The sequence below is a fragment of the Hyla sarda genome, chromosome 5 (assembly GCF_029499605.1).
Source record: "Hyla sarda isolate aHylSar1 chromosome 5, aHylSar1.hap1, whole genome shotgun sequence".
In the NCBI taxonomy this organism is placed as follows: domain Eukaryota; kingdom Metazoa; phylum Chordata; class Amphibia; order Anura; family Hylidae; genus Hyla; species Hyla sarda.
In genome coordinates, this window is record NC_079193.1 from 327,461,105 (window position 1) to 327,477,665 (window position 16,561).

Genomic DNA, 16,561 nt, shown 5'->3' on the forward strand with positions numbered 1-16,561 from the left:
TGTGAACATGAAAAGTATGGGTCAACACCAACATGTTAGTGTAAAAAATAAAAAAACATTTACAATAACATGCTGGAGTAGACCCCAACTTTACCATTTCATAAGGAAATCTAGAGAGAGGGAGGAAGGCGCCTCATGTGCGGGATCAGCAGATCTTGTTAGTGGGGGTAGGGGACGGTAATTCCCAAGCCGCTTACCAAAGTTGATTGTGCACCCACACACAACAAGGTAAAATGCAGAAGAAATGTAGAATAAGGTCCACTGCAGCCCTCCTGGGTAAAAGTGAAATCAAAACCGAATGACCATGGATTCAGGAGTTTGTCTGACGCAGAGAGGAACCATCAGGCAGCCAAGTAAAATCAATGGATTTATTGAATGCAACGCGTTTCGCTGCGCATGCGCAGCTTCATCAGGCATAACAAGAGAAGGCTGGTAACAGATATATATACCTCCAGGAATTAACCATTAGAGTACTTTTTGACAAAGTTGTTGTATAAAATTACATATCCATATGTGAATGTGACAATATATAAAAAAAATATATATAGAAAAATATAAATAAATATAAATAGATAGACAACAATCACAAAAATGAAACAATAATGTAAAAGCACAATGAGATCACATAAACATATATAAATAGTATAATTATCGCATGTGGTGTGAATATACCCCACATGCGACCTAAGCAAACACACCGCTTGGTCACTGGTGCAGCATTCAACAACGCAAGTTGAATATTATTTCAAAATATATAGTATAGAAAAATATGGACCTATAAGATGCTATGTGTGTTAGTTCAAAGAGCAAAAAATTGAATTGTATATCTAAATAGGTAATGACAGTACAAATAAAGTAAAATAAACAGTGCGGTATTACAAATCGCAACTGACCCGAGGGTGACATGTGAACACTACTTAAAAAAGAAGTGGGAAAAATGAACTAGAATAACTAGTGCTGTATTGAATATATTGAGTTAGGTCCATATTTTTCTATACTATATATTTTGAAATAATATTCAACTTGCGTTGTTGAATGCCGCACCGGTGACCAAGCGGTGTGTTTGCTTAGGTCGCATGTGGGGTATATTCACAGCACATGCGATAATTATACTATTTATATATGTTTATGTGATCTCATTGTGCTTTTACATTATTGTTTTATTTTTGTGATTGTTGTCTATCTATTTATATTTATTTATATTTTTCTATATATATTTTTTTAATATATTGTCACATTCACATGTGGATATGTAATTTTAAACAACAACTTTGTCAAAAAGTACTCTAATGGTTAATTCCTGGAGGTATACATATCTGTTACCAGCCTTCTCTTGTTATGCCTGATGAAGCTGCGCATGCGCAGCGAAATGCGTTGCATTCAATAAATCCATTGATTTTACTTGGCTGCCTGATGGTTCCTTTTCATAAGGAGTGAAAGGAGGAAAAAAAAATTGTTAGGCAATTTTTCCCGAGTACGGAAATACCCCATATGTGGCCCTAAACTGTTGTCTTGAAATACGACAGGGTTCCGAAGTGAGAGAGCGCCATGCGCATTTGAGGCCTAAATTAGGAATTTGCATAGGGGCGGACCCGGATACAAGAATTACACTTGCCTCCGATACCAAAATTACCCTACGGCAGTGTTTCCCAAACAGAGTGCCTCCAGCTGTTGCAAAACTCCCAGCGTGCCTGGACAGTCAATGGCTGTCCGGCAATACTGGGAGTTGTTGTTTTGCAACAGCTGGAGGCTCTGTTTTGGAAACACTCATTTTTATTGGGGGGGGGGGGGTAAATGTGTAGGGATATATGGTTATGTAGTGTTTTACCCTTTATTTTGTGTAAGTGTACAGTAGTGTTTTTAGGCTACATTCAGATGGGCAGGGGTTTAGAGGGAGTTTCCCGCTGGGAGTTTGAGCTGCAGTGGAAAATTTGCTGCATCTCAAACTTGCAGCGAGAAACTCGCTATAAACCCCCACCTGTGTGAATGTACCCTATACATTCAAATGGGGCGGGGGGGGCAAACCTCCAGCTGTTGCAAGTCTACAATTCCCAGCATGCTCTTTGGCTGTCCGTGCATACTGGGAGTTGTAGTTATGCAACAGCTGGAGGCACACTGGTTGCAAAACACTGCGAGTTTGTTACTTAACTCAGTGTTTCGCAACCAGTGTGCCTCCAGCTGTCGCAAAAATACAACTCCCAGCATGTACAGTTAGTCAGTATATGCTGGGAGTTGTAGTTTGAAACAGCTGGAGGCACACTGATTGCGAAACAGTGAGTTAGGTAACAAACTCTGTATTTTGCAACCAGTGTGCCTCAGCTGTTGCAAAAGCTACAAGCCCCAGCATGCACAGGCAGACGAAGTTATGCAATTGCTGGAGCCACACTTTTTCATAGAAAAAATGTGCCTCCAGCTGTTGCATAACTACAAACCCCAGCATGCACAAACTACCAAAGGGCATGCTGGGAGTTGTAGTTGTGCCTTCTGCTGTTACATAACAACAACTCCCAGTTGTTACTAAGCAACAGCAGGAGGCCAGCCTTACCTCTTGCTGCTGTACCCGCCGCTGTCTCCGCTCCGGGGGCCCCGATCCCACTGCCAATACCGGGTATTGGGGGCCCCCACTTCAGGTACATACTCCCGGCACACCCCCACAGCAGGCATCCTGATTCAGGATGATCGTGAGGTGGCACAGGTGCCACCCACTCCAGCTGACCCGGAATCGTCGCAAATTGCCGATCTGAATTGATTGCATTGATTGCCGACATGGGGTTTGCACGGGGTGATTTCAGCAGGCATCCCGATCCAGTCCCCGCCCAGCGCGCGGCTGGTACCGAAATTCCCACTGGCGTACAGGTACGCACTGGGTCCTTAAGTGCCAGGACGTCAGGGTATACCTGCACGCCCTGGGTCCTTAACGGGTTAAGGATCCATTGATGAACAATTCACAGCGGTTTATATATGTCTGTCTGGCCTGCTCCATGTACTTTATATCTGTTGGTCTTGACTTTCTGTCAGTTTCATGTTTCTTGTTTGAGCAATTCCCAAGTATAATTTTAGGGAATGGTTTACTTTTGCTTGGAGAATTTCTATGGTGAATTTCAGAGTTTTTGCTGTTGTTGAGTTCTCAGCCTTTTTCCACAAATTTCATTTATTGCATTAAGATTGTAAGAATCTTTTCCAATGCTGTAAACCGAAAATACCTTGCGAAGTATACAGCATTGGAAAAGACTTTTTCTGAGTTTTTGTATTCTATTAATAATTGTTTAATTTTGTAATAATTATTAATATATTTTTTTATGTGCTTCATCTTTCTTTGCGTTTGCCAGATTTTTTTCCTGTGTGAACTACGGCATATATTTGTATTGTGCTGAATGTATCTACTATGGGATTAAGAAAGGCGGAGGAGCCGTGTCTATACAACACAGGTGTGTTGGATCACCTTTATGTCTCCTCCCTCTTTCTTTCTTATTTAAACAGCTTCAGTGTTTCTTATCCTTTATATAACTAAGGCTGTATACTAGCAGCCGAAACGCATCATTTACCTGTACCTGCATGTTTTTTTCCAAATAAATTCCTCAGAAATTAACCGACTATACAAGGCTGGACTATTTTGTTCTTTATAATTTATTTGGATTTGGTCTACTCCAGTCTGTGACGTTGTGGGCTGCAAGGGAGAGCTGGAAGCCACAGCACTCTGGACATAAGGAGGTGCTCTATAATGGGCCATTTACATGGTATCTCTGCAGTTTGTTTCTACCTGTTTTATAATGTTCCACAGAACACATAGCCAGACTATGCAATTGTTTTTCTCTACTTTTACATATGTATGCCATAAAAAATATACACCATGCTGAACATCATTTTATATGTGTAATAAACAATTATATTGTTTGAGACCCTGAACAACTCACTATACTTTATTTCCTTGAACCTGTCCATATAAGGCTTCATTCACAACATAATTGGCCTATAAATCTGACATTATACAATAATTCTCTTATATATCAGCTGGTGGCGCTCTTTATGTACCCCACTGTAAGTCACTGGAAAATATCAAAATTGATTGGGAAAAGATCCATCACACTGGTCATGGCTCCTTTAAGCACAGAAGCTGTGACTGTAATGTTTCCTCTTCCATTGTCAATGGTGGATCCTGGGTTATCTACATATACTGTAGGTTTGAGCAGTATTGTAATCCTGCCTGGGATTATAATGTGATACTTGATTTTAACAACAGGTCAATTTCCCATGACAAATATTGTTGAGCGGCATAGGCCATATTCGAATTCGAGAATATTCGCGAATATATGGACGAATATTCGTCATATATTCGCGAATATTCGCATATTCGTTATATTCTCGTTTTATTTTCGCACATGCGAAAATTCACATATGCGAAAAATAACATATATGAAACTTCGCATTTGCGAAAATTAACATATGCTAATTTTCGTACATGCGAATTTTCGCACGGCAGTCTCACACAGTAGTATTAGAGCCTTCTTTACACCACACAAGCTGGAAGCAGAGAGGGGTGATCACTGTTATGTGTACTGTGAAGAAAAAAAAAAAAAAAAAAAACGAATATTCGTAATCACGAATATATAGCGCTATATTCGCGAAATTCGCGAATTCGCGAATATGCGATATTCGCGAATAATATTCGAATTGCGAATATTCGCGAGCAACACTAATGACAAATTCCCTTTATGAAAACGAATACATTTAATGTACTTACTGTACCTCCTTCGTAGACTCTTTTGGGCATTGTCATCAGTAAAGCTTCAGCTTTATCCTAAAAAAGGATAGATATTTAACATAATATATAGGTCATTTATATAAAAAAGCTATAAACTAGGATTTCTACAGGACCATCCTTGTCCTGCTTCTCTCCCTAAAAAAAAAAAAACAACAAAGTACAGCCTTTACCCACTACTGTGCCATGATCCATTTTTGTGCTGTATGCATGGATCAATCGAGCAAAGTAAAGAAGCAATGATTCTATGGGAGAATAGCTCCATAAATATGGCATCCAGTAGTGTACCTCTTAACGGGGTACTCAACTGGAAAAAAAAAAAATCTAAATCAACTGGTGCCAGAAAGTTAAACAGATTTGTAAATTACTTCTATTTAAAAATCTTAATCCTTCCAGTACTTATAAGCTGTTATATGCTCCACAGGAAATTCTTTCCTTTTTTAATTTCCTTTCTGTCTGACCACAGTGCTCTCTGCTGACACCTCTGTCCATTTTAGGAACTGTCCAGAGTAGAAGCAAATCCCCATAGCAAACCTCTCCTGCTCTGGACAGGTCCTTTTATGGACAGAGGTGTCAGCAGAGAGCTCTGTGATCAGAAAGAAAGGAAATTCAAAAAGAAAAGAACTTCCTGTGGAACATACAGCAGCTGATAAGTACTGGAAGGATTACGATTTTTTTAATAGAAGTAATTTGCAATTCAGTTTAACTTTCTGGCACCAGTTGATTTAAAGATGTTTTTTTCCAGTGGAGTACCCCTTTAATGATGGGTGCAGCATAGGTGCAGTATTATATATGTATGTATAGGTGCAGTATTAAATAAATAAGTATGGGTACAGTAATAATAAATATACGCTGATGACACTCAAATCTACCTCTCCGGCCCTGAGTCTGGGCAGGGAAAGAGTGCAGCCCTGAACTCATCCACAGCCTCTATCCCTGCCTACTTACGTACCCGCCCTAGGAAGTGGGTCTGTAACCACAGTGCCGGACCCTTCCTATATAAGTGATGGCCGTAACAGCCAACACAATAAACAGACATAGGCCGGGAACAGTCAGGAGGCACACAAACTAACAGAAATATATTAAACAAACACACAATAAAATCAAAGTCAACTAGCGGAGTCCGTAACAGGAAATGTCGAGGTGCTAAGATGAAAGGGAAGTCAGGGATACAAGCCAAGATCAAAAAACAAATATCAGGAAACACAGGATATATAAGGCTAGCTACTGGAGACTAGCTCTTTCACAGGCAAAGCCTGAATGTGAAAGGCTTCTTTAAATACACCTGTGTATTGTAACGCCGAGCGCTCCGGGTCCTGTGGCTTCCCCGGAGCGCTCGCGGCGTTATAGTATGGCAGCGCTCCGGTCTCTGACCGCGAGCGCTGCTGTGTTCATGCCGGCGGGGACGCGATCCGTGTGGCGGGTCAGACCCGCTCACGGATCGCGCCCCGTTCTACTCACCCTCCTCCTGTGGCTGTCTCGTCCCGGCGCGCGCGGCCCCGCTCCCTAGGGCGCGCGCGCCGATGTTCTAAGATTTAAAGGGCCAGCGTACCGCTAATTGGTGCCTGGCCCAATTAGTTCAATCACCTTCCTACTCATAAATACTCACTTCCCCTTCCCTTCCTTGCCGGATCTTGTTGCCTTGTGCCCTGAGAAAGCATTATAGTGTGTTCCCAAGCCTGTGTACCCAGACCTTCTGCTGTTGCCCCTGACTACGAACCTCGCTGCCTGCCCTGACCTTCTGCTACGTCTGACCTCACCTCTGTCTAGTCCTTGTGTACCGCGCCAGTCTCAGCTGCCTGAGAGGTCGAGTCGCTACTGGGGAATACTACCTGGTAGTTACCGCCGCAGCAAGTCCATCCCGCTTAGAACCGATTCACCAGTACGACCCGCGTCATCGCCTCTCAGGTAAAGAGGATCCACCTCTAGCCGCTAGTCCGGACCCTGACAGTAGATCCAGCCATGGATCCCGCTGAGGTACCGCTGCCAAGCCTCACTGACCTCACCTCCGTGGTCGCCCAGCAGTCCCAACAGATTGCCCAACAAGGACAACAGCTGTCGCAGTTGACCGCCATGATTCAACAGCTTCTGCCTCCACAGCCTCAACCATCTCCTCCGCCAGCTCCTGCATCCCCTCCTCTCCGAGCTGCCGCTACCACTGCTAGAGTCCGCTTGTCTCTCTCGGATAAGTTTGACGGGGACTCTAAGAAGTGCCGGGGATTCCTGTCCTAATGTTCCCTGCACCTGGAGATGTTGTCGGACCAATTCCCCACGGAACGGTCTAAGGTGGCGTTCGTGATCAGCTTACTATCTGGGAAGGTCTTGGCCTGGGCCACGCTGCTCTGGGACCGCAACGATCCTGCCACTGCCTCTGTCCTGTCCTTCTTTTTTGAAGTCTGCAGTGTCTTTGAGGAACCTGCCCGTGCCTCATCCACGGAAACAGCCTTGCTGAACCTTGTCCAAGGAGATTCTACAGTGGGCGAATATGCCATACAATTCCGTACTTTGGCCTCTGAGTTGGCCTGGAATAATGAGGCTCTCTGCGCGACCTTTAAAAAAGGTTTATCCAGCCACATTAAGTATTGTCTGGCCGCACGAGAGATACCCTCCACTCTGACTGAACTTATCCACTTGGCTACCCGCATTGATATGCGCTACATTGAAAGACGTCAAGAGCTCCGCCAGGAGAAAGATCTTGTTTGCACTAGGCGATACCCACGCCTGGCTCCTCTCTTCCAGCATCCTTTGCAGCCTGTTACTGTGCCTCCCGCTGAGGAGGCCATGCAAGTGGACCAGTCTCGCCTGACCCAGCAAGAGAGGACTCGCCAGAGGAACGAGAACTTATGCTTATACTGTGCGAGCTCTGAGCATTTCCTAAAGGACTGTCCTCTTCGTCCTCAGCGTCCGGGAAACGCTCGCACCTAGTGAACGTGGGAGAGGCCTCACTGGGTATAAATTCTTCCTCTCCACGCCTGACTATTCCAGTGCGGATTTCTCCAGCCGCTAAAGCCTCCTTCTCTGCGGAGGCTTTCTTGGACTCTGGTTCAGCAGGAAACTTCATTAAAGCCTCCTTCATCAACCGGTTTAACATCCCTGTTATCCGTCTCGTTAAACCCTTCTTCATTTCTTCGGTTAACGGAGAAAAACTGAATTGCACCGTACGCTACCGCACTGAGCCCGTGCACATGACCGTGGGGGTTCTCCATCAAGAAACTATTGCATTTTTTGTTTTGCCAAACTGCACCTCTGACATCCTTCTAGGCTTACCCTGGCTCCAGCGACACTCTCCTACCCTCGACTTGACCACTGGGGACATTAAATCCTGGGGCTCTTCCTGCCACACACGATGCCTTAAGTTGGTACCTACTAGGCAAGTCTCCATCGCTTCTCCATTGCTCGGCCTTCCTAAGTCCTATCAGGACTTTTCTGACGTCTCTTGCAAGAAACAGGCAGAGGCCTTACCACCATATAGGCCCTACGATTGTCCTATTGACTTGCTCCCTGGTACCACACCGCCCCGTGGCAGGATTTACCCTCTCTCTGCTGCTGAAACTAAGGCCATGACGGAGTATATTCAGGAGAATCTCAAGAAAGGTTTCATCAGGAAGTCTTCTTCCCCCGCCGGAGCAGGATTCTTCTTTGTTGCCAAGAAGGATGGGTCATTACGCCCTTGCATTGACTACCGCGGCCTCAATAAAATCACTGTAAAGAACCGCTACCCTCTACCTTTCATCTCGTAACTCTTTGACCGTCTGCGTGGAGCTAAGATTTTTACTAAGCTTGACCTCAGGGGCGCATACAACCTCATCAGAATTTGTGAAGGAGACGAGTGGAAAAACGCTTTTAACACCAGAGATGGTCACTTCGAATACCTCTTCATGCCGTTTGGTCTCTGCAACGCCCCTGCAGTCTTCCAAGACTTTGTCAATGAAATCTTCAGGGACTTATTGCATACCTGTGTAGTGGTCTATCTTGATGACATATTAATCTTCTCCTCCAACTTAGAGGAACATCGCCTCCATGTTCGTCAAGTGCTTCAGCGCCTCTGTGTTAACCATCTCTACGCCAAAATTGAAAAATGCCTCTTTGAACGTACCTGTCTTCCTTTCCTGGGATACCTGGTTTCGGGACAAGGTCTTCAAATGGACCCCGACAAGCTCTCCGCGGTCTTGGATTGGCCATGCCCCTCGGGACTTCGCTCTATCCAGTGCTTCCTCGGATTTGCTAATTACTACCGTCAGTTCATCCCCCACTTCTCCACTATAGTGGCTCCCATTGGGGCACTGACAAAGAAAGATGCAAATCCGAGATCCTGGCCTCCCCAAGCGGAAGAAGCTTTTACTCGCCTTAAGGCCGCCTTCGCCTCCGCCCCCGTCTTGACTAGGCCCGATCCCCTGAAACCATTCTTCCTTGAGGTAGATGCTTCTTTGTTAGGAGCCGGGGCGGTTCTTCTTCAAAAAACCGCTAAAGGAAAAAACGTCACTTGCATTTTTTTTTCTAAAACATTTTCTCCTCCTGAAAGGAACTACGCTATTGGTGACCATTAATTGTTGGCCAATAAATTGGCCCTAGAGGAGTGGAGACATCTCCTGGAAGGATCCTTTCACCCTATCCCCATCTACATTGACCACAAAAATCTGTCCTACCTACAGTCTGCCCAGCGCTTAAATCCTCGCCAGAGGCCTGCAGGTCTTCTCCTTCCCATGCCGGTTCCCGAACAGCCTTGGTCACATATAGCGATGGACTTCGTCACCGACCTTCCTGTATCCCATGGCAACACTGTCATTTGGGTGGTCGTTGATCGATTCTCCAAGATGGCTCATTTTGTCCTGGCCTCCCTTCTGCACCACAGTTGGCGAAGCAATTCTTTTTGCACATTTTTCGTCTCCACGGACTGCCTACGCATATCGTCTCTGATAGAGGCGTTCAATTCATCTCAAAATTCTGGAGAGCACTCTGCACCCAATTGAAGATTAAATTACATTTTTCCTCCACCTACCACCCGCAGTCCAATGGACAAGTGGAGAGAGTGAACCAGATCCTTGGTGACTACCTGCGACATTTTGTCTCCTCCCGTCAAGACGATTGGGTTGACCTGTTACCCTGGGCTGAATTCTCGTACAATTTCAAAGACTCTGAGTCATCCGCCAAGTCTCCATTCTTTGTGGTGTACGGCCGTCACCCGCTTCCCCCCCTCCCCATTCCCACTTCATCTGGAGTTCCTGCCGTAGATGAATTGACTCGGGACTTTTCCTTGATTTGGAAAAAGACTCAAAAGTCGCTCTCACTGGCCTCTTCTCGAATGAAGAGACATGCGGATAAGAAGAGAAGAACTCCTCCTGTCTTTGCCCCTGATGACAAGGTGTGGCTCCCTGCCAAATATATTTGGTTTCGTGTCCCTAGCTACAAGCTGGGTCCACGTTACCTCGGACCATTTAGAGTAAAAAGTCAAATCAACTCTGTCTCCTACAAGCTTCATCTTCCTCCTTCTCTTCGTATTCCTAACTCCTTTCACGTTTCCCTTCTCAAACCTCTCGTTCTTAACCGCTTTTCCCCCAAGGTCACCGTTCCTGCTCCTGTCTCTGGCTCCTCTGATGTCTTCTCGGTAAAAGAAATCCTTGCCTCCAAGGTTGTCAGAGGTAAAAAAAAAATTCTTGTTGACTGGGAGAATTGTGGCCCACGAAGAGAGGTCTTGGGAGCCCGAGGACAATATCCTCGACAAGGAGCTCATCCATAGGTTCCTGGGCTCCAAAAAGAGGGGGAGACCTAAGGGGGGGGTACTGTAACGCCGAGCGCTCCGGGTCCCGCGGCTTCCCCGGAGCGCTTGCAGCGTTATAGTAACAGCAGCGCTCCGGTCTCTGTCTCTGACTGCGAGCGCTGCTGTGTTCATGCCAGCAGGGGCGCGATCCGTGTGGTGGGTCAGACCCGTTCATGGATCGCACCCCATTCTACTCACCCTCCTCCTCCTCCTGTGGCTGTCTCATCCTGGCGCGCGCGGCCCCGCTCCCTAGGGCGCGCGCGGCGGTGTTCTAAGATTTAAAGGGCCAGCGCACCGCTAATTGGGGCCTGGCCCAATTAGTTCAATCACCTCCCTACTCATAAATACTCACTTCCCCTTCCATTCCTTGCCGGATCTTGTTGCCTTGTGCCCTGAGAAAGCGTTATAGTGTGTTCCCAAGCCTGTGTACCCAGACCTTCTGCTGTTGCCCCTGACTACGAACCTCGCTGCCTGCCCTGACCTTCTGCTACGTTTGACCTCGCCTCTGTCTAGTCCTTGTGTACCGCGCCAGTCTCAGCTGCCTGAGAGGTCGAGTCGCTACTGGGGAACACGACCTGGTAGTTACCGCCGCAGCAAGTCCATCCCGCTTTGCGGCGGGCTCTGGTGAACACCAGTTACTGCTTTAAACCGATTCCCTAGTACGACCCGCGTCATCGCCTCTCAGGTACAGAGGATCCACCTCCAGCCGCTAGTCCGGACTCTGACATGTATCTTGCAGGCAGACACTAATCAACACCCAGACAAACAGGGGCGTAGTCCTAGCAACAAAAATAAACAAAAGAACTTTCAAAGAAGATTAACCCTACGGGTTCTGACACATCTCTCCGCTCATTCCTCTACTTTGGCTCAACTAAACAATTGGTACATGCCCACATAATCTCCCGCTTGGACTACTGCAATATCCTCCTCTGCGGCCTTCCATTGAAAACACTTGCTCCCCTCCATCCATCCTCAACTCTGCTGCTCGAATAATCCACCTTTCACCTGGCTTCTTCTCTATCTCTCTCCTTGCCAATCCCTTCACTGGCTACCCGTTGCCCAACAAATTAAATTTAAACTGTTCACCATGACATATAAGGCCATCTACAACCTGTCCCCTCTATACATCTCTCACCTGGTCTCCCTATACCGCTCCGCGCATTATCTCCGGTCATCTCAAGACATCCGCCTATGCTCCCCCTGGTCCACACTTCACATGAATTCCCTACCCAAGCACATCCGGCTCTCACCCACCATCAAGACCTTCAAAAGCAACCTGAAGATTCAACTAAGCAAGCAAGCCTACGACTTTCAATAATCCTGCTTTCACTGCACCACTAATGGCTACTTTACCACCTGCTCACACATGACTTGCTGTCCCCCTCACCTGCTGTTTCCTTCCCCTCTCCTTGTAGATTGTGAGCCCTTGCAGGCAGGGCCCTCTCCCCCTCTATATCAGTCGGCAAGTTACTCTGTGTAATGCACAACAGTCCCATGTTAGTGTTATATACTGTTACCTTTATCATATGTAAAGTTCCCTGGAACCAAGGGCACTATATATATATATATATATATATATATATATAGATATATAGATATATATATATATATATATATATATAGATAGATAGATATATATACACAGTATATATATATATATATATATATATATATATATATTGTAAAAGCATAGGTGCAGTATTATCCATTCTCATGATTAATGAAAGGGTTGGACCCTCACTGATCAGCTAGTTAAAACCTATACCATGGATATTGGGGCTATCCCCTTCAAACAAGGTAGTCAGTGATGGTTTCTCCAGTACTTATTAGACCAGTCTTTCTGATCTTCAGTCATTAATAAAGAGGCAGTGTGCATGCTTGGCCTCCATTTCATTGACTTTCTATGGGATTCCAAAGACAGCTGAGTTCTGTACACGGCCATCATCAGACATCCCATAGAGGGTGTAAGGGGCAGTGATGGAGCATGAACACTGCCACTTCAGAGCACAAGTCATCATAGTGCGGGTCCTAGCGATCAATCTCCCACCAATTAGCTATCTAGGGCCTATCCTTTAGATTGGTAATAACTATTGTGGGATTACCTGTTTAACTATGGAATATTGATAACAATACATTTTCTCACCGTACAGTCTCCTCTTCTTACAAATGTACAGTTCATCTCCACGATGTCCATACGGAATCTTTTGGCATTGAGAAAAAAAAGTGGTGCGCCAACAGAGACAATTTTTAGTTCCTAGAATTATAGGATAAGTAAGTCATAAAACAAAATTATGAAGCAAACCAGATACATGTCACAATAAAGATTAAATTATATCTTTCATATCAAGAGAATTTGTGGGGCCAGTTCATATAATGTATTTTTCCTATTGTTGTCAATATCCAAAATCCTTTGTAGGACCTCATATAAGGGCTGCTTAAAACAAGAATGTAATCAAGTATTCTAAAGATATTGAAGTAGTTATCTGTCATTTTGCAAAAAATCATATACTGCTAGGGATGGGAAATAATAGAAAAAAAAGCCCCCATATACTTAGCTAGCTCCAGTTCCCCACAGATCCCATTCGGCAACATCCGGTCACCCAATCTTCTGTCTTCTTTCTCCATCTAATACAAGAGCACAGAGCAGGACCTGCCATCTCAGGCAATCACCTGCCGCAGCAGTCTCCCATCTCAGCCAGTGACTGGCTAAGTGGGCAGGTCCTGCAAGCAGAAGACAAGATCAGGGGACCAGATGGAGCCAAAGGTGACCAGGGACTAGGACTAGGTAAGTATAGGTTATTTTTTTTATTTTTTCCCCGGTCACAGCAGAATAGGATAACTCCTATAAAATAACACCCCACTCTAAATTAGGATACAAGGAATAAAAAAATAAATGTATGTAGCTAAATATTGATACGCCATAAATGTGTTACTGGTGGGAGACCCACTATACCCCCAAAAGGCTTGTCTCACAAAGCAAACCCAAAATTGGTGGGGCTTATGCAAATGTGACCTAAAATGGGAGTTCTGGATAAGTTTTGTTGTTGTTGTTCGTGGGCAGAGGTTCATAATGTCCTACACGAGAGTATTAACCCCTTAAGGACGCAGCTCATTTTCACCTTAAGGACGGAGCCATTTTTTGCAATTCTGACCACTGTCATTTTATGCATTAATAACTCTAAGATGCTTTTACCGATTATTCTAATTCTGAGACAGTTTTTTCGTGACATATTGTTCTTTATTTTAGTGGTAAATTTTTGTCGCTACTTGCATCCTTTCTTAGTGAAAAATCCCCAAATTTCATGAAAATTTTGAAAATTTAGCATTTTTCTAACTTTGAAGCTCTCTGCTTGTAAGGAAAATTGATATTCCAAATACATTTTATATTGATTCACAAATACAATATGTCTACTTTATGTTGGCATCATAAAATGGACATATTTTAACTTTTTGAAAAAAATTTGAGGGCTTCGAAGTATAGCAGCAACTTTCAAAATTTTCATGAAAATTGCAAAATCTGAAGGGACCGATGTTACAGAACTACAACTCCCAGCATGCCTGGGCAGTCTAGGCATGCTGAGAGTTGTAGTTTTGCAACATCTGGAGGGCTGCCTTTTGGGCACCACTGTAATAGTGGTCTCCAAACTCCATGCTGGGAGTTGCAGTTTGGCAACCACTAAGAAGGCAGCAGTAAATATTGCTTTACTGCCACCTCCGTTGATGCTCCACACCGTCGCCTCCCTACCTGCGCCGCTGATCTCCGCTGATGCCACCGATGATCGCCGGTCTCCACGGCATCTTCTCCCCCAGTTCTGCCCGACATCCAGGGGTGGGCAGAGCGGGGGGTTTCCATGGCAACCCCCTGTCTTCAACTGCCATTGGTCAGCACTCATTACTGACAAATGGCAGGGGATTGGCGGAGGTTGCAGCACTGCAACCTCGCTCCTATCCCTTAGGATGATCGGGGCTGTCACTGACAGCAAAGATCATCCCTATTTTCCGGGAGATCGGGTCACCAGAGACCCAATCAGCCCGGAATAGCAGAAAATCGCAGATCTGAATTGACATGCGATTTCCTGCGATTGCCGTCATGGGGGGGGGTCTCAGGACCCCCCTCAACGATGTGCCGGGATGCCTGCTGAATGATTTCAGCAGGCATCCCGGTCCGGTCCCCAACCGGCTAGCGGCAGGGACCGGAATTCCCACGGGCATATCCATACGCTCTATGTCCTTAAGGACTCGAGCTGCAGGGCGTATGCATACGCCCTACGTCCTGAAGAGGTTAAAATATCGGTAGGGTCTGATAGCAGAAATTGGTCATTACAGATTTTACCGATCTTATAGATTTTATCGAATTAATCAGTTGCCAATATTGTAGGTTTGCTTACAGTTCTGCAATTTACCTCGCTGCTCAGATTTCAAAATAAACAATGAGTTCTGGTACATTTCTGAGAATGTTAGGTTGCATTTTGATAATGCATAAGGTTTCTCAAGGCCTTCAGCCAAGAGACAGAACATTCCTTGCAGTTGATATTTTTATCCTCAGTTAGTGAGATGTCATTTTGTGTAACTTTTATAATAATAGCCAATAATTTATACAAGACTCCCTAAAAGGGGAAGGTCAGAAAATTTGCTTAAAAGTTGAATTTGTTATCAGATCTCTGCCTCCTACCATTCTGTGAGAAATCTCTTCCATATCTTTTTTTTTTTTTTACAGTTTTGACTTCTAAATAAGACTGGGACCCCCAGATGTCACATAAATGTATGGGCCATGGTAATCACTGAAGTGTCCCTCTGATTCATGTGCTGTGTCCAGTATTAAAGTGTATCCTCATTCACTTAAAGGTAAACTATCACATTGAAAAAAGAAGTCCAATCTGTATTCAGTATAAAGAGCAGAAGGAGTGGAGCAGGTTGATACACATATTAGTGGGAAAAGATTCAGAATAACTAGTAATCTATTCATCTGAACCTCTGCTCAAGTGTACAGTGTCCAGTGGGTGATTCTACTCCGTGATTGTTAGCCTTTCCTTTATGATAATGCATACACAAATAACTCAGTTACTGATTAGGACCACCCACTGGACTCCTAAGCCAAGAATAAGCAGATGTTTAGATGAATAAATCACTAGATATACTGAATATTTTTCCACAAATATGTATATCAATCGGATAAGCTCTTCCTGCTCTATACATGTGTGGTACCAGGGTGTTGCAATGGTGTAGCAGGGTCTGGTGGTATTAACCCTGTGGGGTAAGGTGTTATTAACCCCTGATTAGTCGTGACGCCAGGATGTGGTTGTTTTCTGTATAAGGTGCTGCCGGCAACCAACCCAGAAACGGCAGGCAATAAAGGAATGTCCACAGCAGGAATTGTGCAAATAACTGGAACTTTTACTTAAACTTCTTATGGGACAGTCTTTACAGTTATGCAGTTTCTCTAGAGGCAACCGGGATGCAGGGTACCTCACAGGCTTGCTGGGACTTTTAGTATTGAGATTTATGCAGGCCACTGTGCTACTAATTGTATACTTGAGTTGAGTAGTAGTCACTAGAATTGTAGATAGAGCTTGATAACTCACGTTTTGAAGTGGCTGCAGGTTCTTTAGGCTTTGGCCTAGATGAGATGAATTTAGTAGGTGCAGAGATTGTGCTTGCTTTGTAGCCAGGAACTAAGAGAGTGAATTTAGAGACTGCAGCCCCTTATATACTAGGACTAAAGCCCATTGGTTACTAAGCCTGTGGTTCCTGTGCCCAGGGAACTCTGGGTACATCACATGACAGTAGATCACATGAACCAGAAAGGTCCTATACTTTTGTACAACTTTATATACAAAGAACAATATGTACAATACATTTACAATGCATTTATAGAAGGTGAGCAAGGGGTGAGCCCTGCAGGAGAGCCCTGTGGACTGCAGGGACTCTTCCTGAGGGGACTTAGGAAGGGTACAGGACCATGTCCTGTACCGGGACACCCCACATGACACCTACGGATTGAACTGTACTTTCAACATGATAGGTTCCCTAAAAAATGAAAACTT

General features: G+C 44.8%; 1 protein-coding gene across 1 annotated transcript in view; it reads right to left on the bottom strand.

Annotated features, from left to right (window-relative positions):
* The window catches only part of SLC26A7 (solute carrier family 26 member 7), a 121,229-nt gene that overhangs the window by 25,335 nt on the left and 79,333 nt on the right, over positions 1–16,561 (bottom strand). Inside the window, exons 13-14 of the mRNA XM_056522347.1 lie at positions 12,661–12,771; positions 4,747–4,798 (exon numbers count right to left, since the gene is read on the bottom strand). Of these exons, the coding sequence (XP_056378322.1) occupies positions 4,747–4,798; positions 12,661–12,771 (163 nt within the window). The remainder of the gene's footprint in view (positions 1–4,746; positions 4,799–12,660; positions 12,772–16,561) is intronic.